The sequence below is a fragment of the Gobio gobio genome (genome assembly GCF_949357685.1).
Source record: "Gobio gobio genome assembly, chromosome: 25".
NCBI lineage: Eukaryota > Metazoa > Chordata > Actinopteri > Cypriniformes > Gobionidae > Gobio > Gobio gobio.
In genome coordinates, this window is record NC_137121.1 from 21,838,228 (window position 1) to 21,865,742 (window position 27,515).

Sequence of the window (27,515 nt, forward strand, 5' to 3'; positions counted from 1 at the left end):
GACCACAAAAGACCAAGGCTTTTGAGACACATCTCCTGACGCCTCCATGGCCAGCGGCACCTTCTTGAGACGAGCATTAGTGATTGCTTTTATTAACGCTGCCATTTCTGGCATGCCAACGACTTCGTATTGATGGGGAAAAGCCCTGTATGTGCCTGGAAGCGGTGTGGGCATTTGTTGGTTCCCCCCGAAACATCACTTGTTGGGTGAGCACAAGTACGATCTCCAATCGACAATCGAGTCGGCCCATTGTCTGTCCTTTTAATTCGATGTAGGTCATTTTAAGTTCATTACATCGAGAAAGGGATAGAAAAGAGACAAAAGGAGATAAAGAGGAGCGAGGCGTGGTATTGATCCACGTTGCGAGTGTGACGGATAGGGTTTGACAGGAGCAGCACATTGATCCGTGTCAACTTTAAGTCCATGGACAAGTGGACGGACTCGAGAGTGGAGGGGGTGCGTCGTCTTTAATCCCAGCTGAAGGGGCCGGGAACGTGCCTTGTGTGCTTCCTGGTCCAGGAGAGGCCGGCGGTCACATCAGCAGTCACATCCATCTGACATCTCCCGACAAGGTGGACAGGAGCTTTATGACAGGTATCAACGCGGCGGCGGGGGGGGGTGGATATCGACCTGGCGGGTCTTCAAGTGAAACCAGCCAGAGTTGGAAAGACTAATGAAGCAGGACAGGACATCGGTGTTCACGCGCTTGGATATGAAACCCGAGCCTTTGACGAAAAACACAGATCTGTCTATGAGAGGACGGCGGTCACCGTTGAGTATGAGGCAGTGAGACAGCTCAGAGCTGAGATCTGAGCGAATCAATCAATGACAGGAAGTCCAATGTCAGGGCGAGTTAATAACTTCATCGACTCGTGAAGCGAAACATCAAATGGGTCTGGATTTTTGGGTTTTAGGTGAATTCGTCGGATTCATTTAGTGGCATTTTGAAATTCGTCTTCAATACACTAGAAAATTCAAGTATTTCTGAAAGAATGCATGACCTTTTAATTGGCCGAATACCACGGTTATCAATGGCTTCAATGGCATTCGCACAGTAAGAACAGGCAATCTTGCCGTTTCCGTGATCCGACAGGCACTGAGGAACTTCTCCATGCTCTTTCCATGTTCTTTGTCATACAATTCACCATCATTCCAGGTGCCTTTTGCATGAAAATATGCATCGAAAAATGACTGTGTATGAGGTAGAGTAAGACAAGAGAAACGAGACCTTGAAAAATGGTGTATGAAAGTCAATGGCGCCGCTTGCAAGGATAGAGCCACTTTGTGAAGTCGAGTGCTGATGCTGGCTTCATGAAGACACATTATTCGTAACTCAAAGCCATTTTTCGTGTTTTTAATCACCATCAGTGCTCATAAAAAAAGAGGCTTTATAGGGATTTCATACATATGAGATTGTATTTCTCCAGTTTTAAGGCATGTTCCTTAGCGCTTAGATAAGGTTCTGCAGTAAATGAATGCCCTGTAGCTCTCAGAGCAGTTCTCCAGGAGCGATAATGATATAAACCTCATTCGGCTCACTCTCTGTTTGTTGAAAGTGAGCAAACTGTAGCATTTCAGTTGAGTAAGGGTTCCTCCTTTCACTCAGCAGCAGTGTTTGGGTTATTCAAGCCCCCCGCTGACATTTGTTTAGACTTGTGTCTGTGCTGCGGCCCAATGGATCGATGGCTGCCCACTACAACCTCCAATTTCAACGTCCATTCAGGAGGGGACAGCTGAAGGTGGCAGAAAAAGAGCCCACTTTCTCTTCATTTTTAAGCATTTGTTTGGCAACCTTTGAAGGTTTTTAAAAAACAATAATAAAACGTCTGAAATCAAGCAGAACACAATGCATTGCAATTTCATTCAAGATCCTATTAGTATCGAAGAGATGAATAAAAGATAACGTACTGAGTAAGGACACAGGGGCATCTTTTTGGGAGTTTCCTCCTCTGCAGTTCTGCTGGTTCTGGGCGGGCGCTAGTGGTTTATAGGACTGGCCTGTGGCGCGGTACATGGCCTGGACCCAAAGAGCGCGGTCCTGATCGTCATTGCTGGCGAATACCACCAGATCACCTTCTCGGACAGCGCTGAAGAACGCTCGGCCTCCCTGAAGACCTGCAGAGACCATGTTGTTGCAAATTGATCTGTATCAGTCAAAACCCCGATATACGTTTTTGTAGCTCAGCTTATGCATCTACTACACATAATGTCTCACTATAATGTGTTTTGTTCAGTTGATGATGATCTCAAAGTGAAACCGCTTCATACTCTGTATAAAAAATAACTTTGTCCTTGTTACACGTTACATGTATTTACCATAGAAATAACAGTAAATTATGCATAATCACATGCAACTAACCTTAAACCAAACCCTAATGCTATAGTAAGTATATATAGTTACTTAATGTTACCCAGTACTTAAATATATGTAACAAAGACACCTTAAAATAAAGTGTAAGCCTTTATTTTACAGTACGTGTACTGGTAATATAAGGTAACTACATGAGTTAAGGTAAGGTTTATGGGTAGGTTCAGGGTTAGTACATAGTTATAACCTAGTTATTGTAATTGCTATAATAATAAGTACATATTATGTACATGTGGAACAGGACTGTAAAATAAAGTGCTACCAAAACATCTACATTATTGGTAACACTACATTTTACAGTGTCCTTGTTACATGTTACATGTACTTACCATAGTAATAACAGTAAATTATGCATAATTACAAGTAACTAACCCTAATCATACCCTAACCCTACAGTAATTACATGGTGTTAATTAATATTATGTTCATATATAACTACACTGTAACAATGTAACAAATTTGACCTTAAAATAAATTGTAACTTTAAGAAAGAATAACCTGCTATTTTGATCATTTATAAAATTAGATTATAAGATATTTTATTTAAATATTATAAAATATGCACAGAAAATATGTTAGATTTGTTAGATAGATGTGTAGATTATAAATGTAAAATCTAAATAAAAATGTATTTAGAATTTACAACATTACACTGTAAATATTTATAATACATTTTATATTTTTTACATATAAAAAAAATTGTTTATACATTTTTACCATACTCCCTAATTTGCACATTATTATTATTATTATTAATACAGAATATTCTGAATCTATAAATGCTGTTCCCCCTTTTATTTCGTTCTCTGTAATTAAATAGATTCTCGCTTTCTTTAATAATTTGCATTTTCAATGCAAAATTCAAGTCAGAGGTCACTGAAATGTATTGTAACCATGATTCATCCAATTGTGAAATAAGATCTAAATGCCCACAGAAGCATTTGATCTGAGTTACTAAATAACTGGTTAGTGTTGAAGCGTGAGTATACCTGGCTGCGGATCGGAGTAATCTACCGTATACCCGTCCAACTGCATCAGCTCATGCGGCTCTGACTTCTTCTCCCGGTAACTGCACATGGCAAATGTGTACTGACTCACCTGAACAACAGAAGAGAGAGAGAGAAAGAGAGAGAGAGAGAGAGAGAGAGAGAGAGAGAGAGAGAGAGAGAGAGAGAGAGAGAGAGAGAGAGAGAGAGAGAGAGAGAGAGAGAGAGAGAGAGAAAGAGATAGAGATAGAGAGAGGAGATCATTGTAACCTTTTTGTCCTAAATTTGAACAAACATGGAATTTTTACATTTTGCGCACAGATGAATTGTGGTATTTTAATCAAATTTACTAAATTAAAAAATAATTATTATGTAAATAATAATACAGGTCAGCCATATTTCTCTCTTTGTGTGTGTGTGCGTATTGTGTGTGTGTCAATTTTTTTTTTCATTTTACATTAATATCACATTATAAATCATACATTAAAACAGTTTTTTCTCTCTCTTGTAAAATGTTGTACACAATTGTTTTGCCATCACCTCAGGAAAATGGTGCTAATGTATGATAGTGATTTAGTTATATTTTTTTATTAAACTGATGATGTTACAAAACTCAAATAAACACTTTTTTTTTGGAGAACTAAATATCCATAAGTAAATACAAAACGCATGAAAAAACCATTAGAAATAAGTGTTTTTATTTTCGCAACAAAATTGCAAAAGTTGTCCTTACACTGAGAAATCCCAAAATATGTCTTTAGTTTAACATTTGCCAAGTGAAAAAAGGGCAAACAAGAGAAAAGTGTCTAAAAACAGACGTTTCAGCCCATGCTGAATTTCTTCAATGCTTCGCGACATATTTTTAAAACAAAATTAGGACATCTGCCCACCTGAACAAGCACAAAATATCTCCTCTTCCATCGCTTCCAGACTCTTTGGCCTAGGGCGTAAAGATACCTACAGAATGAAAAAAAAAAACACATTATAATGAGTGTCATGGATTAATCGAATTGACAGCAGAAACAGGAAAAAATAATCATGTTAAATAGACCATGATTAAGATTAAAACCCATAGATGGAGTTTAGCCGTCATTCATTAATTCCCAAAAGCCTGAATTCTATCACGTTCACTCAATGACGGAGAATCGTAGGCTATTGATTAACACACATTCTTGGAAATTTAACAAAAAAGAAGGATGTGTGCAGAAATATGGGTGAGGTGAAATCAATTCTTCATAAATGGACACATAGGGCCTGTGTTGGGGGGGAGAAACTCCAGTTAAGGTTGAGAGAGCAATGAGTGCATGGAAGCGGGCCAATCTGGGTTAACATGTGGCAGAGGTAATCATCCACTTGTGAAAGTGATTTTCAGCTCACTCTCCGACACCTTTCTGATACACATGATCCCATTTAGACGGCAACAATGGCCGGCAAACAGCGGGCAGGATGACCTCCGGGTGAATAGGCACTTTTGCAGCCGACTTTGCTCACTCTGCGTCGGATAAATGATCATAATTTTCTAAAAATACACAACATTTGTTAGATTAGAGTGAAAGGGTTCATGTCTTCCTATCAGTAGTGTAGATAAGAACCAGTCAGTGGGTGGAAAAGAGCTGCAATAATAAAACTTTAAAATGCTTGACATGATTAACTCAGTCTATTTCATTTCACGCATCAAGAAATTAACATGACACGTTTGATTTATAAATTATGATAGCGTATAAAACAACACTGGCTAAATAAAACCACTATGTTGAATCCTCTGATTTGATGTATAATTTCTTCAAAGTGCTCAATGAAAACTTTCTTTAAATCGCCGCTTCCTGTTCTCAGGGTCCGCCAACATCTGGGAAAAGTCAATAATAAAGTGCACAATGCACGTTAAGATACTGTATTGAGCTCTTAAACATGATACAACTGTAAAGCTCACAATTTATGCCAATATAACTGTAAAAAGTTAGATTAATGTTAGATGTTATTACAACGGTAGCAGTGCCCCCATGTGGTTGAACGGCAGTATTGCACATAAAACCATTTTCATTTGTATAACACAAGCAGAACGGATTTGCTGTGGTGTAAAATCATTAGTAAATAAATTGGCATTCATACAAAAAAAAAAGATTCACAAATAATTTGCATATAAATTGTTTCTTCTAGAAAATCAAAACATTGTATCTGTGCTCTTAAGGGACTTTAAACTAGTGTTACTGTAAACTAAAAATTTTTTTGGCTGTTTGAAATAAAGCTAAAATAAAATAAAACACAAATATTAGATGAAAAACTTCGAAAGGCTTAAAAAGTTAAAAACTATTTGAAATAAATATGATTGATTGCTAAAATAACTACGACTGAAATTAAAATGAAGCGTCAATTCAAAATATTAATAAATATTCCAATAGCATGTAAATAAAATACTGCATGCAATAACACAAATCGACGAGTCACAAATGCGATGTGCGGTTGTAACCAAAAGGACGAGGTTAAAGGAGATTTTATGAGAGAAAAATGTGAATGTGTAAAAGGGGCTTTAATGTGCGCCCTGGCCCTCAAACGAATGAGGGCAAAGATGGTTTTAAAGGGGTACAAAAAGAAGTGAAAAAAGGAGCATGGGGGAGAAAGCGCGCGCCAGTGAGCGTAAGTGAGACAGAGACAGACTGATCAGACTAGAGCTGGCAGCGCTCTCTCCCTCTCAGGGCCACGCTGGGTCACTCCACAGAACTGAATGCCTCCCAATTCTTCGGTCGCTCTGCTGGTAAACAGATGGCTTCTTTTAATGGGGTGCACTCAACCTGAAAATCCCGCTCCCTCTCTTCCCATGCACTGGGACAGTCATCAGGTGTTTGTTTTGGTGGATGTGTGTGGGTATATGGGTAATTGGACAAAACCGAAGACTGAAATGTAATGATTTTGGTCTTGCAAATCTCAAAAGACGATCATAAGACCTGTTGAAGGAATCAGATATTTGTCTAACTGGGAAAATGAAGAAAACTGAAATCAAATGAACCAACATTTACAAATGATTTGATTCGAAACTTTGCTGTTTAGGTAGGTAAAAAAGTTATTTACAAAACACTCATAAACAAATTATTTATGTAATAATTTTTTGTTGTTGTTGTTTACTTGTGTTTAATGCTGCCACATTTTATTTAATATAGCTATTTTATATATTCGTTATTTCATGTTAAATTTGTAATCTGTAGTACTTTTTGTTTAGTAAATACCAAATTTAAATTCTTGACCAGAAAAACAACAAAACCTTTTTATAATGGTTTCTTTATTGATTTTTTTTAAAACTTGTGTTTAAAGGGATAGTTCACCCAGAAATGAAAATTAGCCCATGATTTACTCACCCTCAACGTCATCCGAGGTGTGTATGACATTCTTCTTTCAGATGAATAAAATCGGAGTTATATTAAAAATGTTCTGGCTAATCCAAGCATTATAATGGCAGTAATAGTTGCTCGGTTTTTGAAGTCCATAAAAAATGCATCTGTCCATCGAATAACATGCTCCACGCGGCTCCAGAGTGTTAATAAAGGCCTTCTGAAGCGAATCAATGCGTTTGTGTAAGAAAAATATCCATATTTAAAAATGTATTTCATTTTTTCTATGGCTCTGCATCAGCCGTCCCCGTGCTATCACTTCCGGCGAATAAGGTCAAAATACATGCAAAATTCCGGCGCGATCATAGATATATACATAGATTCCTCATTAGTGCCTGCGCAGATCGGTCGAATGAGGCATCTACGTATATATATCTTTGATCGCGCTAGTATTTTGACCTTATTCGCCGGAAGTTATAGCTCTGGGAATACTAGATGACATTCGTCTGATAAGAGGTAAAAAATAACATAAATACTGTTCTGTTTCTCGCAGAAACCAATCGTTTCGTGTCTTAAGACATCAATGTGTCGCCCCGAGCTGCATGGTTTAATATGGATTTGTATATCTATGTGTTTTTACTCTCATTGCTCTCATACTCTAAAATATCCCCGTTAACATGCATTATACGACCATCACACTGCAACGGTTGGAGTTAAAAATCTTCATTTGTGTTCTACTGAAGAAACAAACACACCTACATCTTGGATGCCCTGGGGGTAAGCAGATAAACATAAACATTTCGTTTTTGGGTGAACTATCCCTTTAATGTTGCCAAATTGTTATTTGATATTTTTTAAATGTGGCTATTTATTTGAATGTTCATTATTTACATTTCCATTGTAATGCTGCTGCTTTTATAAATACAAAATTATAATTTTTGACTAAATTTTTTTTTATAATGCTTTTTAAAAAATGTTGGTTTACTTATGTTTACTGTTGCCAAATGTTTATTTAAATGTAATTTAATGATGCTATTATTTGAATGTTAATTATTAAATTTTGAATTTGTAATCTTTTGTTGCTTTTATAAATACTAAATTTAAATTCTTGACAAGAAAAACAACAATAAATTCATTTTATAATGGTTTCTTCCTTCCTTTCTTTCTTTTTTTTGTTTACTTGGGTTTAATGTTTAATATTTGTTTTAAATGTGGCTATTTATTTGAATGTTCATTATTTAAGATTTAATTTGAAATCTGTTGTTTTCCTCCCTTGTAATGCTGCTGCTTTTATAAATACCAAATAAGATTTTTTAATAAGTAAAATGAAAAGAAAACAATAAAAATGAATGTATTTTTATTTTCTAATGTTTACTGTTGCCAAATGTTTATTTAAATGTTATTTAATGGTGCTATTTATGTAATTATTTTATTTTCTAATTTACAATCGTTTTTTCCTCCCTTGCCATTTCCTTGCTTTTACAAATACCAACTCTAATTTATTTATAATTTGCTGGTCAATAATTCAATTTCATTTTTGGTATGTTCAATGAGTATCATAAGGCCAAAAAGCATCACAAAACATTTCTCTGATTTGTGCGGCGTGTGAGGAACAGGCTGAAATTGAAGCCATTATTCATTAAAAATATTGTCTGATGTATCCCATGGAAAAGACAACAGAAGAGGGTGACTAAATAAGAATATGCTAAAGTAAGCTATGAAATATTGTATAAAATGTCACAATTAATTATATAAATTTGATTACCAATATGTCTCTGTGTGAGAATGGTTTGGGAGTCTGTATCTGTCTGAGCATGTAAGTGGTCCTCCTCTGCAATGTCTTGTGAGGTCTGTTAAAGAGGTAATTCCAGGTTGAAGAGGCGTCTGCCAATTAGGACAGGCCTCTCAGGGAGCCGCTCTATAGAGGAATCACGCAGGGCCTCTGTGTAATTAGCAGGCTGATGGCACTGATCTGACCCCTGACCTCGCCCCGCTCAGAGAAGGACCCCAGCAGCTGGTCCCGCACATCTTCTCTGGTGCTACTCACTTTTGGAAACTATGGCATTTACTGACAGGGCTCATACTGGATGAGTGAAAACCAACAGACAGAAGGAGCGGATTTTTGTCATAAAATCTAATGACTAAAATTAATATATTTATATATGTTGTTACTTATTTGAATGTTCTTTTTTTTCTCATTTTTAATTTGCAATCTGTTTTCCCTTTGTATTTTCGTTGCTTTTAAAAAAGAACTGATCTGAATTCTTGGTCAGCAAATAAAAAATACAATTTTATTTTTTTTTGTTTACTTATGTTTAATATTGCACTTTTTTAATGTTGCTACTCATTTCAAATGTTCATTATTTGCTTTTTAATTTGCAATCTGTTTTTCCTTCTTTGTATTTTTGTTGCTTTAAAAAAATACCAAATTTGAATTCTTGGCCAGCAAATTAAAAATGCATTATTTTTTGTTTACTTATGTTGCTGCGTTTTATTTGATGTTATTTAATGTTGCTATTTATTTTAATGTTAATTATTACATTTGTAATTTGTAATGTTTTTTTCCTCTCTTTAAAAACACCAAATCTAAATTCTTGACCAGAAATTTTAAATGAAAATTAATTTTATTGTTTCTTCTCTCAGTTTTTCATTTACTTATGTTTAATGCTGCCATTGTATTTAGTTAATATGATTTAATGATGCTATTTATTTGAATGTTGATTATTTAATTTGTTAATTTGTAATCTGTTTTTCCTCCCTTGCCTCTCTGTTTTAAAAAAGAAATACCAAATCTGAATTATAGACCAGTTAAAAATAAATAAGTAAATAAATAAGATATGTAGTAGATAGAGCAAGTTTTGGGGATTTTATGAATAATCTTGGGGGTTTCAGTGTGTCAGACAAGATACCATTTCCTGGGAGACTCCTGTTAGTCCAAGTAAACATACTTGGTGTGTGACATCAGGGGACTATATATGAAATATACAATCACCACACACAAGATGGCACTATAATCACGCTTTTCTCAATGTACCACGCTCATGTAAACTTGCTTTCAGCTGAATGGGTTTTTTCCTACTAAGAAAAAAAACCCATTCAAACAAATGCTAACAACAATTATGTACAGGACTTAAACATTCATTCTATATTCATATAATAATACAGATTATTCCCCACATGTGAGAAAAGACCCTTATATTATTAAATAAATGTCATTATTTCCCTTTGTAGTTCTGTGTGCGTGTATAATATAAACACACATTCAGATCGTGGAGGTCATGATATGAGCATCATTATAGACGTACCCGCTATGCTTCATGTTGGGGGGCTTGTCCATGCGAACCGCCAGTTTGATTTTCAGATCCACGTCTTGGCTGTTCTTAGGCACTACCATCTTGTGAAACTCTGCCGTTTTGGGCCCGTTTGTGGTGGGGTGAAGGACCACCTAGACAGAACAACAGACAGTAAGAGAGAGAGAAAAAGAGAAGCAAATGATTAAGACTGATACACCTGGATGGGCAGCTGGAGAAATAGGTGTGAAGGGGATGACGGGAGACGAGAGAAAACGAGGGTTACTGTAGGAGAGAGACAGAGGAGGTGCAGTCTGTTTGGTGCGAGTCTCTAATGGGGAGTCTCCATCTGTTACTGTGGGAGCGTGAGCCCTAATGACTAGAGATTTCCTCGCCTGTAGCTCACTTTCCTCTCGGCACACATACGGACACATGTGCGCGCACATCACGGTTCACACACTGTGTGCGGAACATCTGTTCCCGCAACATCAGCTAATAATTGAGCACATTGTGGAGATCGAACGCAGAGGCAGCTTGCTGTAAACCTAAGCGATGGATGGACAGACTCACCCTGCCCAGCTCTTTGTCCTCCAGAGCCAGGACTCCAGTGCTTTCGGTGAAGAGTTTGACTTTGACCGCGGGCAGGGGGTGTGTGGTGGTGAAATCTCCTTGTGTGCCCCACCTGTAGCAGAAGAAAACAAATCAGCCGTCACAATAGGAGACTTCATTTTGCATTCACCACTTCAGACCCACAATTGAGTGCCTGCTGAATATTTCCTGTCTTTTTTTGATTAAATTTGTATGGGGGATGCTAAAGTATCTATTTGTTTTTGTAAGGCAATTTTCCCTCAGTGTTTAAACTGTTTATTCAGTGTTAAACAATTATGACACTAATAAAAAAGGTTCAAATTAATTAGTCAAATAAAATGTTTGTTAAACTGAAATAATCTGCATTCAAACATATACAACTCTGGAAAAAATTAAGAGACCACTGCAAAATTAGCAGTTTCTCTGTATTTATTATTTATTTATACAGTATATGCCAGTCTCAAAATTAAACTAATTTAGTTGTGGGGTGAGGTTTGAAGCTTCACAAGACTTAAAATAAGATTGACTCCAAAAGCTACGCTTAAAAACATGGCTCTAAATGTAAGGCTCGACTTAAAAAGACTCCAAAAGAAAACTTATAAACAAATTTTAACTTAAGACTTAAAACTCTACAACTCAAATTAAAAAAATAAAACTTTAAAACATGACTTGACTTCAAAGACATAAAAACAAATTTTGACTCCAAAAAATAACTCTACTCTAAATCAAAACTAAAAACATAACTTGACTTCAAAAGCAAGACTAAACAAATTTTGTTTCTGAAAGCGTCTTAAAAACATGACTTCAATAAATCTATTTAAAAGCATTTTGACTCCAAAAGACTTTAAAACATGACTTGCCTTAAAAAACAAGACTTAAAAATATCACTTGACTACAAAGCCAACACATAAATAAAAAATGGTGACCCCAAAACAGACTTGGCTCCAAAAGCTAATACTAAAACCATGAGTTTACCTAAAAAATGTATTTGACTTCAAAAGTGAGACTTAAAACATGTCTTGACCTGAAAAGCAAGATTAAAAAAACTAAATAAAACTTGACTCCAAAGTTGGGAAAGGGAATAAAAACCAATTATGACTCAAATTAAAACCATGACTTAAAAACCATGACTTGACTTCGAAAGCAACTTAAAAACAAAAACTGACTCCAAAAGCAAGACTAAAACAAAAACGCATTTTGACAAAACAAATAAGACTTTAAAACATGGCTCGACTTCAAAAGCAAGACAAAAACAAAACAAAAAAACAACACACACACACACATTTTGACTCCAAAAAAACCAAGACTAAAACATAGCTTGACTCGAAAAACATGACTTGAATGAAAAAACAAACACATTTTGAACCCCCAAAACAAGACTTTAAAACATGGCTTGACTTCAAAAGCAAGACAAAAAAACAAAACAAAAAACCCCCCACTTTTTGACTCAAAAAAAAAACCAAGACTAAAACATGGCTTGACTCTAAAAACATGACGTGAATGGAAAAAAAAACAAACATTTCGACTCCAAAAACAAGACTTTAATGGCTTGACTCTAAAAACATGACTCCAAAAAAACAAAAATTGACCCCCCAAAAACAAGTCTTTAAAGGTCCCATGGCATGGCATTTTTCTATTATTTTATAATGTTTCCTGAGGTGTACTTATATTGTTAGTATGATTTTTACATCATAAAATGTCATAATTTAGAAATAAAAGGCATTTTTTCTATACTGCTGTTTGCCCTCTGGCTGAATGCCCTGTTTCAAGGGGCGTGTCTGCTGTGAGACTTCAGTAAAAACGCCCACTGTTGTGATTGGCTGACATCTTTGCATTTGAAATGAGCGGAGGGGGCGTGGTTTAACGAGGTCTACGAGGCACGAGCAGGCACGAGCTGCTGCCAGAGAGACGGATGGACCTGAGTTCACTTCTCATCAGTTCTCTCAGCATGTCTCAGTTCAGGGTGAACTGTTGTAGTTACTAGAATATACTTCAGGTTATTAGTCTATTTCTAGTCGGAGGGACTGTCACTCATGTCAGAAAGTTAGTAACTTTAGTAAATTATGGATCAGCGCTGACTCGAGACGCGAACCGTTTAGAACGATTCAGTCCGATTTGGTGAACTGGTTCGGTTCACTAAAAAGAACCGATTCAAAAGAATGATTCGTTCGCGAACCGGACATCACGGAGACAGAGCGATTGCTAACAAAGTTATTTATAGTAACTACTGAGTTGTGAGAGCGCTGTCTGTCAGCGCGAGTTTATTGTGTTTGTATCTGAGAGTTCTGAATAAACACGAGTCCCAGTCACGCCGAGTCCGTCTTCATCATTATTACCAACTTTGTAACACATGCAATGTACCATTACAGCGAGATGAACGAGTTAGTAAGTGTTGATTATAGCATTATTTTTAGATATGTTCCAATCATATGAAAAGCGTCAGTGACGCGCATTGAGTACACAGCGCAAACAAAGACACAACAGCAGTAATCGAATGTAATCCAGTTTATTGTGGGGATAGCTGGCTAGCCTAGCCGGATACCCTCACGCTTACCCGCCCCTTCTGCTTAATCTCTGGCCGCGTTTGGTGCCTCCGCTGTGGGCCAGATGCAGTACTGGGGGTCGGGGATGTTGAAGGCCGACCGGTCAGTGCAGCCCGAGCCTCAGCGTGCGTGAGGTTTATCTCTAAAGAGATGTGAGTCTGCCGATGTTGAGCAGAAACTCATGACTGTATGCACATTGTAGAACAGATAGAAGCGACGAGGACGTACAAAAACACTGACTCACAAGATAGAAAACACGAAAACACCGTTCTGTCGGGAGAGAGAGAAGCCGCAGTGTGTGCACGAATAATAAATAATTAGCTACACATAAGAAATCACTGATCACAGATCAGAAGGAACTGAAAAAAGACTTCTGTTTTCATTTGTACATCCAAACACTGAGAAACTGCCAGCATTCACTCGTTCACAAGCCATGATCTCTCGAGCGTTTGCATGGGCGTGCCAGATTCTCTGGGCGGAGGAAAGGGAGGTAACCGTTCCTGTGTGGACGTCATAACAGGAGACTTCAGGATTGGCTCGTCTGGCCTGTCATTTTCTCAAAGGCAGAGAAAGACAGCCAGAACTCGGTTTTACACCGATCAACATTTCTATCCACTTGGGGACAATATTCAGGCTAGGGGAACTCATATTAATGTTGAAAAACCTCATAAAATGAAAATGTCATGCCATGGGACCTTTAAAACATGACTTGACTGCAAAAGAAAGACTCAAAAATTGACTCTAAAAGCAAGACTGTCAGAGAAGTTGGCAGAGCATGACTGAGGGTCGTCTTGAAGTATGGCAAGCTTGCATATCAGCTTGTGAGAGTGTGTCTATATGTGATTTTCTGAGATAGGATCACTATAAAATACAGACATATTGTATATCTATAGCCGAGTAAACACACAACAACGTAATCCAACTGACTCTCTCTCAAGCGGGCCAACAGTTGCTTGTGGCAAACTGACTGTAGGAGTCGGCTCTCATGTCTAATTCAGTTCTTCTGCTTTCTAAAGCAATCAAGCCAACAGACAGCATTTGAATGTCATATGGCAAGCCAAGCATGTTTTCTCTATAGTAGAAGCGCTAAAACCAGGCCTGTAATGCAGATCAACTGTACTGTACACTTGGTAGGGCTTATAGCATATGAGATCTGAACATACTGATGAATTAAGTATACACCAGCAGAACAAATGCTGGAACGAATGAATCTCTTAAATCAAATTAAGCATTAAACTCCTTATTCATGATTCAGCACACTCACACACTTCTCACAGCTAGTCTAGACTGTGTGTCTACTGCAAACACTGAATCATAGAGGTGAATCACTGTCTGGTCTTTGGTGTCTGAGCCTCTGTGTGAATCTCGGCATTATAATGTTTCCAAGGATGTGTGTAATATCTGGAGAGCTCTATCTCTTGGGCCGCCCATTCATCTCAATGAGATTCACTCAGAAAACATGGCCGCCAATGAAAACAAATGCTCTTTTCGGTCATAATTATACCATTTACACTATTTTTTTTAGGTGTACAAGCAGGTGCTAATGCTAACCAGCTAAACCTTGATTCCTTTCTTGTTACCGTCTACTAAACTGCATTTCGACTACAGCTTTTGCCAACGACAACGACAGACGAGATCCTTTTGTCTTCACTCTTATTGACATTAGCTAGAGCCGAAAAAACGCCTTGGGGAGCTCCATCAGTGGAAGGATATTTCGGGAGGTCTGTTTGTGTTACTGGTCTAAAATTGACCTCTCACTGCATAGAGGCTGTCTGAACCCCCGAAACAAGAAAGGAGGACCATTTAATAAGCAAACTGTTGTCAAGGCAACAAAACAACAGTTCTTCGCATCTAATAAAAATCAGTACAATGATGTAATGCATAAATCACATTAAAATGACTTTCTAAATTTAGTTGCATTTGTGTGCAACATGCTAATGTCTTCAAAACCGGTCACTGACATTAATTAAGATGAATAATCACCTTTAAAACTCAAGAGATCTGCAGTGGAGAGTTTGAGTTCTGCAAGGAAAAACGATTTAAAAAGAAAAGCAGCATTCAAACTTAAAAAAAAAAAAAAAGCCCAAACACCTTTAAGCAAATGGGCTTCATTATGCTTTAATTTGTAGGTTATGTGCAAAAAGCCAATAAAAGACCTAGACTAATCATATAATGCCTTACAATAATGTTTCTCTGTAACCACATTTCCAGGAAATGACATCATTGGCCAGATTAAAATGTAATTCTAATTTAATATACAATCTCATCTGTCTGACAGGAAGAACTTCCCCTTGTAATAGTCCTACAGTATAACATTAAAGGAGTCATTTCATATAAAACAAAATACATAATAATAAATAATATATTTCGTCCTTGAGATACACTGATAAAGAAAACATTTTAATTTAGTTTTACATGATTTTTAAAAAGCTTTTTACCATTTTGAGGAATTTTTTTGTAGTTCTAGACTGAGAAAAGACAGAACATTTATTTTTGTCTCATGTTGATGAAAGACAACAACTCCCAGAATGCAGTTGCTTCGCTGGCCAACGAGGCCACTCCCAAAGCCACGACCACTGGTTATCTGTCACTTGTCCACCATGACACCACCCCCACCGTCATCTTGATTTTCATAGAAATTATTTCGTTCAGTTAGAGAATAGACACTACAATTAAAAACGGAACGTGTCTTTTCAATAAAGTGTGAGTGAGCCAAACGAAAGTCACGGCACAGACGCAGCAGGAGTCAGATTTCATTCATCACGAGAGCGAAGAGCTGAGCAGAGCTGAGGTAAGCGCGGCAGTCATTCGCGCCGCGTGTCCAGTCTGGCGCGCTTTCAGATCATGCCTATGGAAGCTAGCCTGGATGCCAGCCGAACTTAGCCCCGCCCACAACATTTGAGGTCGGGCAGTTCGGTCTGGACTTGATCCTTTGTGGAGCAACTATGCCTGAACAGAAGCTGTTCGGACCAATGAAATTGTCAGGGCGGGCTTTAGACGATGATGGACAGATGATGAACAGTAACGTAATCATCCACGTCACCAAAGAGCGCTTGGGTTGAATTTGTTCTAATCCTAAATGGAGAACTTGTTCGTATATGCATTCACCTTCACTATTTCTCTCATAAATGAGGATCGTGTTGGTAAGTACTCAGTGTATCCTTAAATTATTTTTTACAACACAGGCAAAGATCGTGAAGATTCTTCTTCTTCCAGCGTGCGTGCAGACAGGGTTGCCAAGTTTTCACAACAAAACCCACCCAATTGCTACTCAAAACTAGCCCAAAAGAAACCCAATAGCTTCCCGGGGGTTAAAATATTCTGACTAGAATTGAGTATGACAACGTCAGGCTATATGGAAGCTTAACTTTCATAGGAATTCATTGAAGTTGAAACACTCACTTTGCACCGCACGGCTCCGTTGTGAATACCCGAGCCAAGCGGCCGTGCGCATTTACATTCTGTGAGTGAGATCCCACCCCTATGGGCTGGTTGATATGGAACTAGCTCCTTCTACTGGCTGTAGTCTCTAGACTCTGGCTAAAAAATCCTCAGATGACACAAAATGATGATATTTGGAGGATTTCCAGAAATAAAACGCATAATTCTCTCATCTCAAGGGGACATGAGGGGGGAAAGTACGATAATTTTAATATACTACCGGGCTTCTACTGATACAAAGCTTAATGCTAATCACTGAAGTAACCCTTTAACAGATTTAACCACATGACTCTGAGAGATGTTGGCAGAATACAAAAAACGTAATCATCTCACAAGCCACTCATTCACCTTGATGAGATTTAAGGTGAAAGTGTCCGCTGGAAGAAAAATAGCTGATAACTATAACTATATAACTAAACTATATTGCCAAAAGTATTGGGACACCCATCCAAATAATTGAATTCAGGTGTCCAATCACTTCTATGGCCGAATGTGTATAAAATCAAACACTAGGTATGCAGACTGCTTCTACAAACATTTGTGAAAGAATGGGTCGTGATAGGTTGCCACCTGTGCAATAAATCCATTCGAGAAATTTCCTCACTAATAAATATTCCATGGTTAACTGTTAAGTCCTGGGTATACTTAAATTTCCAAATTTGTCCGGATGCGTCTTGTGTGACCTTCAGATTAGCTCAAGGACAGTGTGTAGAGAGCTTCATGGAATGGGTTTCCATGGATAAGCGGCTGCATCCAAGCCTTACATCACCAATTGCAAAGCAAAGCATCGGATGCAGTGGTGTAAAGCACGCCGCCACTGGACTCTAGAGCAGTGGAAACTCTCTGGGTGACGATTGACGCTTCTCTGTCTGGCAATCCGATGGATGAGTCTGGGTTTGGCAGTTGTCAGGAGAACAATACTTGCCTGACTGTATTGTGCCAAGTGTAAAGTTTGGTGGAGGGGGATTATGGTGTGGGGTTGTTTTTCACGGGTTGGGCTTGGCCCCTTAGTTCCAGTAAAAGAAACTCTTAATGCTTCAGCATACCAAGACATTTTGGACCATTTCATGCTCCCAACTTTGTGGGAACAGTTTGGGGATGGCCCCTTCCTGCTCCAACATGACTGCACCAGTGCACAAAGCAAGGTCCATAAAGTCATGGATGAGTGAGTTTGCAGTGAAGGAACTGGCCTGCACAGAGTCCTAACCTCAACCCGATAGAACACCTTTGGGATGAATTAGAGCGGAGACTGCGAGCCAGACCTTCTCGTCCAACATCAGTGTCTGACCTCACAAATGCGCTTCTTTTGTCAAAAATCCCCATAAACACACTCCTAAACCTTGTGGAAAGCCTTCCCAGAAGAGTTGAAGCTGTTATAGCTGCAAAGGGTGGACCAACTCCATATTAAACCCTACGGATTAAGAATGGGATGTCATTAAAGTTCATGGGCATGTAAAGGCAGGCGTCCCAAAACTTTTGTCAATATAGTGTATATACAGGCCCGGTGCTAAGCACCCTCAAACGCAAGCAAAAACACCCTCAGTTGATACTGTAATAGGCGAAACAGATTTAGCAGATTTGCACATTTATGTCCGAGTTCTGGAGAGCGTCAAATGCATCTATTTACAGTGTGTTTTTGCAGCGGTGAGTAATGTAGCCAATCACAGATATAGTCGTTGACCTCTCGAACGCGATCAGAATCTTGACCGCTCAAAACGCCAGAGTTTTTATTCAGTGCTGAGTTAATGCAGGCTCGCGAAACCTCTCTAACAAACAAAGTCAAGACACGATGTAAGTAAGAGATTTACTGTTGACAAGACAACCTCATTTTTATAAAGTAACTTTGTGAGATCGCGATGAACTGACAAAGCAACAGCATTTTAGTGATCGTAGCGATCTTGGCTCACTTTCGAGGCTACAGTCATTCATTGAATAAACTATTATTATACTATGATATAAATGCCACTCTGCACAAGACAGAAATATCCTCCTGAGACCCAGATTAGAGGTTTTGCCTCTGTAGAGGACATTATTTAACGAATTTCTCTGACAACATACACAGTTTTAAGTCTGGATATTCTTATGAAATACAAGACATTCTTATGAAAATATTATTACACTTCTTTTTACATTACAACTCATTAATATGCAAATTAGATACAGTGTATAGATGCATTGCCTATATAGAATGGGAATGGCATTTATGGCCATGTTTACACACATATTGCATAAAGTAAAATGGCATATCAAATGATTATGTATCTTTCATAACATTGAGAATCATCTTTATACAAAGTTTGGAAAAAAGCTTGAAGCATAAAAATTGTTTGGTGAATGACAAAAAAAAAAAAAAACATTGTTTGTCTATTCATGTCTTTTAATTTTCTCAATAAAGGGGTTCTGCTGTCCTCTACAGAGCAAAGGATATAGCGTAGCCTATAACATAGGAATAAAAAAAAAGATTTTTTTATGCTCCAAACAATAATAAATATATATATATTCACAAAACCTTTTTTTTCTGGTTCTCAGGATGAAAACATGTTAAAATACTAGTAACGCATTAAAGCAATGTAAAGGCAGACTATAGATTAATAGACAATTTGTAGTAAAATATTTTTTAAATTCCAATTATTGGTAAATGAATGTAAATAAATAATCATACATTTCTCACTGTACACTGCTATGGTGGAGCCTTTGCTTAGCCTGTCTGCACCTTACTAGAGCACCCTCAGCAATTTCAGAAGCACCCTCAGTGATTTGATTCTTGAACCGGGCCTGTGTATAAACAGTGCCCTCCACTAATTTTGGCACGTTTGGTAAATACTGTAGGAGCAAAGAAGGCTGTGAAAAAATCTGCATTGTTTATCCTTTTAATCTTTCATTTTTCATTCTTTTCATTTAAAAAAAAAAAATCACAAAAATCGAACCTTTCATTAAAGTCAAAAATTGAAAGTGGGGGGGAAAATCGCATTACGAAATAATTGTTTTTTTTCTAGTTCACGTTGCCCACAATCATTGCAACGTCTTTTTGACAAAATAACCGCTCTGAGTCTTTTTCTATAATCCCTGATGAGTTTGGAGAACACATGACAAGAGATCAGAGACCTTTCCTTCATACAGAATCTCTTCAGATCCTTCATATTCCCAGATCCATGTCGGTGCTTCTTCTCTTCAGTTCACCCCACTCATTCTCTATAGGGTTCAGGTCAGGGAACTCCGACAGACATGTCAGAAGCTTCATTTTGTCCTCAGCCTCAGTGACACAATTTTGTATTGATTTTGATGTTTGTTTTGGATCATTGTCCTAATGGAAGATCCAACCACTGCTCATTATAAGATTTATAGCAGAAGCGGTCAGGTTTTTTTATCTGTTGGTATTTGATAGAATCCATGATATCATGTATTTGAACAAGATGTCCAGGACCTCATGCAAAATAAATAGGCCCACAACATTAAAGATCCAGCAGTATATTTATCCGTGGGCATGTGGTACTTTTTATCCCTGCTTGCATCAAACACATCTGGTGGGTTTTCTGCCAAAAAGCTCTTCTTTTAGTTTCATCTGACCACAGAACCAGGTCCCTTTTGAAGTTCCAGTCGTTTCTGAACACTGAATATGCTGGAGTTTGTTTTTGGTTGAGCGAGGAGAATTTTTCTTGAAACCCTCCCGAACAACTTGAGGTGATGTAGGGGCTGTATGATAATTTTTTTAGTCTTTCTGACCCCAAGACCCCAAGACTCAACTAATCTCTGCAATTCTCCATCTGTGATCCTTGGAGAGTCTTTGTCCACTCAAATTCTCCTCCTCAGAGGACAATATAGACACATGTCCTCTTTGATTTGTATCATCTTGTAACGGAGGTATCCACTGGAGGCAAGTTGAAGGACCCATGTGCAGTTTTATTTACAATAAAACATACATCTCAAAATAAAACAAAGACTTGACTTGACTAGATCCAAACATAAAACAAAGACTTGACTTGGCTTGACTTGACTTGACAATAACGAAACTCACCGACAGCGGGTTACAACATTCAATACTTCACAAAGACACATGGCAAACATGAGGGCTTAAATACACACACAGACTAATGACAAGACAAGTGACACCTGTGAACAGTGATGAGACAATGAACCAATGACAGGACAAGACACAAGATCACATGAGGGCATGGGAGTCACATGACAAGACCAGGAAGTGCATGACAAGACTGTGAACATGACAAACTCAAACATAACATGATAAACTAAATGTAACCAAGAACAATGAACAATGAACATGAACCAACACCAAAACACCCTGTGACAGATCCCCCCCTCTATGGGCGGCCCCTGACGCCCAAACAATACCAAAACACCAATGGCCTAACAGAAAGTCTTAACAAAAAGTCTTGGGGGGCGGTCTTGGGGGAGGGATGGTGGGCCAGGCCCGTGCAGGGGCACCGGACCCAGACATGACCTGGACGGGCCTGGGAGCGTGGGTGGACCTGGACCCTGAGGCGTGGGCGGACCTGGACCCTGAGGCGTGGGCGGACCTGGACCCTGAGGCGTGGGCGGACCTGGACCCTCAGGCGTGGGCGGACCTGGACCCTGAGGCGTGGGCGGACCTGGACCCTGTGGCGTGGGAGGACCTGGACCCTGTGGCGTGGGAGGACCTGGACCCTGTGGCGTGGGCGGACCTGGACCCTCAGGCGTGGGCGGCCATGGCGGCAACGGCAGTTCACCGGGCCATGGCGGTAACGGGAGTTCATCAGGCCATGGCGGTAACGGCAGTTCATCAGGCCATGGCGGTAACGGCAGTTCATCAGGCCATGGCGGTAACGGGAGTTCATCAGGCCACAGAGGCGGGGCCTTCATGGCCTCCATGTACCCCTTGCCCCCCCCCAGAATTTTCTTGGGCGGGACAGCGGGGCCGTGGGCTGGAGCCTGGACGGGGCCGTGGGCTGGAGCCTGGACGGGGCCGTGGGCTGGAGCCTGGTGGGCTGGAGCCTGGACGGGGCCGTGGGCTGGAGCCTGGACGGGGCCTTGGGCTGGAGCCTGGACGGGGCCTTGGGCTGGAGCCTGGACGGGGCCTTGGGCTGGAGCCTGGACGGGGCCTTGGGCTGGAGCCTGGACTTGGGCTGGAGCCTGGACGTGGGCTGGAGCATGGACGTGGGCTGGAGCATGGACGTGGGCTGGAGCAGATGACTCTGGCTGGGTTGTGGTGGGTACTGTGGGGTTGTGGGGCCCCTCCTCCACAGTCCCCACCGTAAAAGAAGACCCAGCCAGCAGAAGAGCAAAGTCAATATATTGGCCCAGGGAAAAATGGATCTTCCCCCCTGGCATCCGTGAGCGGATAGAGTCATTTAGCCCAAACCTAAAAATGTCCTTGAGGGCCACGTCGTTAAAGTTAATCACATGACTGAGTTCAATAAAGTCCTGGACATAATTTTCAATGGCCTGATGGCCTTGACGAAGGCGTAGGAGGGCAACTGCTGGGTCCATTGTTGACGGTCAAGTATTCTGTAACGGAGGTATCCACTGGAGGCAAGTTGAAGGACCCATGTGCAGTTTTATTTACAATAAAACATAAATCTCAACATAAAACAAAGACTTGACTTGACTAGATCCAAACATAAAACAAAGACTTGACTTGGCTTGACTTGGCTTGACTTGGCTTGACTTGGCTTGACTTGGCTTGACTTGGCTTGACTTGGCTTGACTTGGCTTGACTTGGCTTGACTTGGCTTGACTTGACAATAACGAAACTCACCGACAGCGGGTTACAACATTCAATACTTCACAAAGACACATGGCAAACATGAGGGCTTAAATACACACACAGACTAATGACAAGACAAGTGACACCTGTGAACAGTGATGAGACAATGAACCAATGACAGGACAAGACACAAGATCACATGAGGGCATGGGAGTCACATGACAAGACCAGGAAGTGCATGACAAGACTGTGAACATGACAAACTCAAACATAACATGATAAACTAAATGTAACCAAGAACAATGAACAATGAACATGAACCAACACCAAAACACCCTGTGACACATCTTTAGTTGATTGGAACTTCTTAATTATTGCCCTGATGGTGGAAATGGGGATTTTCAATGCTTTAGCTCTTTTCTTACACCCATTTTCTATTTTCTTAAGCTCAACAATCTTTTGCTGCACACTATAATCGTTGATTGTGATGGATGATTAAGGGAATTTGAATTAAGGGAATTTCATATTTAAATTCATAGTCATAGCTGGACAATTTCATGTTCCTAGTCGCCCTGGTGTGCTAAAATGTGCTAAATATACTTCAAAGATATTAAAAAAATTCTAGGTGTGCCAATAATTGTGTCCAACCTGTTTTGGAGAAAAACACTTATTTCACAATGTGATGATCCCTAAGAATTCTGACCACAACTGTATATATACATATTCATATACTGTATATAGTCATCATAGCAAAACCCACATTAAAAAAGACCAACGTCACTTCTAAAACAAAGTTAGGAGCAACATCGAATCTCGAGCTGTTCATCGATGGGCCATTTCTTCCAGACTTTGCGTTCCTTGCCTGCATTTTAGAATATATATTGCTGAATAACTGGCCAAATGAGTGTGATCTGAGTCATCTTTCCGCTCAACGCTACATTCTTAAAGGCCACCAGCCTTTCACAGAGAGCGAGAAAAGCTAATCTAGGCTTGATGAATTCCTCCTCCTTGTCATGTCGTGCCTATGGTGGAACTCCTGGAGGTAAGACTGATTCAAGAGCTCTCTGAGAAAAATACTCCTGCATTTACCTGGTCAAAGTAGCAATCAGTTCAAGTCAGCAATCAAAGTGCACTTAAAATACTGAGAACACGATATCCTTACTATAAATACACAATAACTCCACAACTACTCAACAAAGAGCAAATGTGGAATCTAATAAACTAAAACCAATAAGAAGAGATCCAAAAATGAGGGGGAGAACTGCTGACTGACTCTGTATTGACTGAAATAACAGGCCACGTTTCTAAGTAAATAATTGAAATCACATAAAATCCAATTTCTACTAGGGTGTGTCTCATTCAGTTCATATTTAGTTAGTACACTGGCCAGGGACTCTGCAATCTCTAGGGATGTCCCAATGGCGAAAATGATTTGTTTGTTTCCTATACATTTTCAAAATGCACATTAAAGTGGTCTGTCCTAAGTGTCTCGTCATTGAGAGTGCAAGTGTATAAAGAAAAAAAGTTCAGTCATTAAAACAGATTTTGTCTCTAGTTTTCTCTTTAATGTGTTGAAGAAAAACATGTTTTAAAATTTTGAAATCAATTTTTTACACACTTTATTTTATCCGTTTTGCTTAATAAAATACTGAAATAGTGTCATTCTGGGTTCGGAAGTGTGACAGAGCCGCATTTGCACTTCAGAGCTGCGCAGCTGGCATGTTTTCAACGTGTCTGCGGTGTCAAAACAAGTCACTACACTAATGGGGAGCTGATGAGATAAGAGGGATTTCATGCTCAAGGTTTGAAGTTAAAAAGCTAGTGTGAGATGTTGCCAACAGATTAGCAAGTCAGCGTACTACAGAAATAAAATAGAGCTTAAAAAGGTTAGAGATTGAAACATTGTGTACATCCGAATAATGAATGACTGTGTAGGAAATGCTTTCAAGCATAACTGAACATGCTGTTAACATAAAGAGCCGTTTAAAACATATAGGAACATTTTATATAGAATTATTTGTAACTTGCATCTGTTTCTGAATAAGCAACTCCCAACCACCAGAGGGAGCCCTAACCAGAAAACACTAGCTTGACTCTCCTGTTTGGGTATCACCATTTCCACTCCAGAACAAAAAATGAAGCAGTTGAGGGTGAGATGAAGTTAATAAATAAAATAAGAAATTCAGAAATACATCTCACATTGTGATATATAGTCACATTTACAAGATTTAAAGATGCAATTATGATAAATAAAGCCACAACTGTGAGATTTAAAGTCGCATTGTGAGATATAAAGCTGTCTATCTTCATGAAGTTTTGTTTTTGACCTTTATTTTTCATTTATGGTATAATACTGGATATGATATTGGATTTTTGACTCTTTCTTGACCTCGCATGACCCTGTTTGCGGATTGACCTTTGGATTTGCTAACCTTCCAGTCTACCTTTTTTTTTTTTTTCTTTTTTTTTTTTTAAATTGGGGTTGGTAAGTTTTTAAAAAAGTTTTCATAAAATGTTTCTTTTATGCTCACTAAGACTGCATTATTATTTGATCAAAAGTACAGTAAAAACTAATACTGTGAAATATTATTCAATATACATTTCACAATATAATATAAAATAGCTGTTTTCTACAGTATTTGAATATATTGAATAATGTAATTCATTCCTGTGATGCAAAGCTGAATTTTCAGCATCATTACTCGTTTATTTCAGTCTTCAGTGTCACATGATCCTTCAGAAATCATTCTAATATGCTGATTTGCTGATGATGAGCATCATCATCATTGTTGAAAACAGTTGTGCTGCTTAATATTTTTGTGGAAACTGTGATGGATTTATTTCAGGATTCTTTGATGGATAGAAACACAAGTATACGAGTATATATCAAGGGCTCTTATTTTTAGCGTTGTGAACACCATACTCACTGCGGTCTGGAGGCTTCGGCTTGATCCGTCTGGAGCTTCTCTCCTCCCTCCACCTCCATGGTGCAGTATACAATTCGGTTAGGAGCAACGGATTTCAGCCCCTGCACCTCTATGATCACAATCTGAGCAAAAGTCACAAGATCACATGATCAGACTGAGCGACAATTCAACTTAATTTCTGACTACTTTTTGTGGGCATGCTTTTTGGCAACTAGCTGTTCAACTAACACTCTGATTGATCCATAATGAAAGCATGTAGCTTTTTTATTTTTATTCAACCTTTCCAATATTTTGTAGCTGTGTAATGTGATACATTTAAGACTTCATGCAAAATGAAAACCATCACAACCACCATGGCAATTTGTAAAGCAATGATTGATGGCATCTTTATCAGTCTCTACCTCCAGACTAAATGACAGCACTACGTCGGATTTGGAGAGAGGCAAGTCGTTCTCATCGCCGATGTCCAGGAAGCTGTTCATGGGTGTGAGTTTGGGCTTGATTTTGGGCTTGAAGTCTTTGGCCACAGGCTGGCTCTCCAGGTTAGCCATCAGCAGGTTAACGGATGACCTGAGCTCCTCCACGTACATCATCTCCATGTCTTTGGAAATAAACTTTGGGAACTTCCTCTCCTATCGGAAGCAGCATAAAACAGAACGAATATTGTGACTGTCAGGTACAGTTGGGTCAGGCTTACAATTAGTGCACAATTTGCCATCCATCCATCCATCCATGGGCGATATCTTATCGTTTGCGATATACCGGTAAAAATTCTCCCCACGATAATAACGATAAAACCTAGTTGATGATGCGACCCATTATCAGGTCACAAGCAAAGCAAAAACAACTATGGCGGAAGCTGCGGAGGAGTTTATCGCTAAACGAGGAGCTACCTCTACAATCTGGAACCTGTACACACAGATATATTTTCACTCGCTGAGCACTTGAGAGATTTGCTCTTTGTCAAACGATCGGCAAAGGACGCTATTTCAGTTCATATCGCCCATCCCTACCATCCATCCATCCATGCATGTCATCAGTCACAATATGACTGATTGGTCCAAAATAAATGTAAAGAATGGCCTAACCAATATTTTTTTTTTTTTTTTAAACAAAAACATTTTATGTTTAATACATTTAATAACATATATTCTTCTTTTTTATGTGATGTTTATTATTTAATGATGGCTCTGGAAGACCACAATATACTAAAAATAGCCCAACTAATTATTTATTTTTTTGCAAAACAAGTTTTTTTAAATAACATTTATTCTTACTTATGTATTTGTATGTTATTTTATATTATTCATTTTTTAGTCCTGACTTACTCCACAATATGCAAAAAAAATAAATAAAATACCATAACTAATAATAATAATTTTTATATATAAAGTAATAAAGTAAAATAATTAAGTTTTTTTAAAGAAGTCCACATCATTACTTAGTCTATAAAAATAGCATAACCAATAATATTTCTTCTCAAAATAATATTTTAAATAACATTTTATATTCCTATTTATTTACTTATTCCCATTTATTTATTTATTTATTTATTTATTTATTTATTCCTATTCATTCATTCATTTGTTCATTAGTTTGTTCGTTCGTTCGTTCATTCATTCTATAATTACTCTGAATGATTCACAGAGTCTGACTCAAAATGGCTAGTTCGAGACTTTTGCGAATCTTTCAGATGGACTTATCAAGAAGAACCGGGTCTTAATTATTTGTCCACAAATTAGACATGATGGCTTTTCCTGTGTGAAGGAAACACTGATGTGCTCTGTAATGAACGAATGCCACCTCACAAGATGATATCTATAGTAATTAAAACGCATATTGACACACACAAACAAAAAAGACACAACATTTTTCAGGAGTAATTCCATTTTTGACAGCAATCTGTTGGTGTTTCCACTGTGAAGATAGAAGCAGGTAAAGGTTTCTTACTCTGGCTATTTTCTCGGCCAGCTGCAGTCGCCCGTCCAGCTCTCTTCGAATTTGTGCCGCCTGCTCGTCCACATTGTCCAGCTGCCCGGGGAACAGAAGACAAAGCTTATCTATTTGACACGGTTTACTAAACCCATTACCCACAGGTAGATCTGGATAGATCAAAGCTGACCGTGGTGAAAAGACAGGAAAGATGAGCTTAATAACTACCATGATTAGTCATGTAATCTCTTTTGAGCCTCATGAAGCAGCGGTGGTACTTGGACGGGCCATACCGAGGAGATATGAGATCATAAAAACGTTTAATGTCTTTATCTGTTCACTGAGCGGCTCTGGCATGCCCTCAAATGAAGCGTTTTTGGAGTGGTGCACAAATACACCCACACAGCACTGCTGGC

The 27,515-nt window shown here is 38.7% G+C and overlaps 1 protein-coding gene across 6 annotated transcripts in view; it reads right to left on the reverse strand.

Moving 5' to 3' along the window:
- cadps2 (Ca++-dependent secretion activator 2) overlaps positions 1-27,515 on the reverse strand; it is a 202,499-nt gene that overhangs the window by 69,090 nt on the left and 105,894 nt on the right. For all 6 annotated transcript variants that reach the window (XR_013815960.1, XR_013815961.1, XM_079809208.1 and 3 more), the window contains exons 4-11: positions 27,118-27,198; positions 25,569-25,799; positions 25,168-25,289; positions 10,538-10,649; positions 9,983-10,122; positions 4,245-4,311; positions 3,358-3,466; positions 1,909-2,115 (exon numbers count right to left, since the gene is read on the reverse strand). Coding sequence is in view for 4 of the 6 variants with exons in the window: in XM_079809208.1 (XP_079665334.1) it covers positions 1,909-2,115; positions 3,358-3,466; positions 4,245-4,311; positions 9,983-10,122; positions 10,538-10,649; positions 25,168-25,289; positions 25,569-25,799; positions 27,118-27,198 (1,069 nt within the window). In the remaining 2 variants the exon portion in view is untranslated. The remainder of the gene's footprint in view (positions 1-1,908; positions 2,116-3,357; positions 3,467-4,244; positions 4,312-9,982; positions 10,123-10,537; positions 10,650-25,167; positions 25,290-25,568; positions 25,800-27,117; positions 27,199-27,515) is intronic.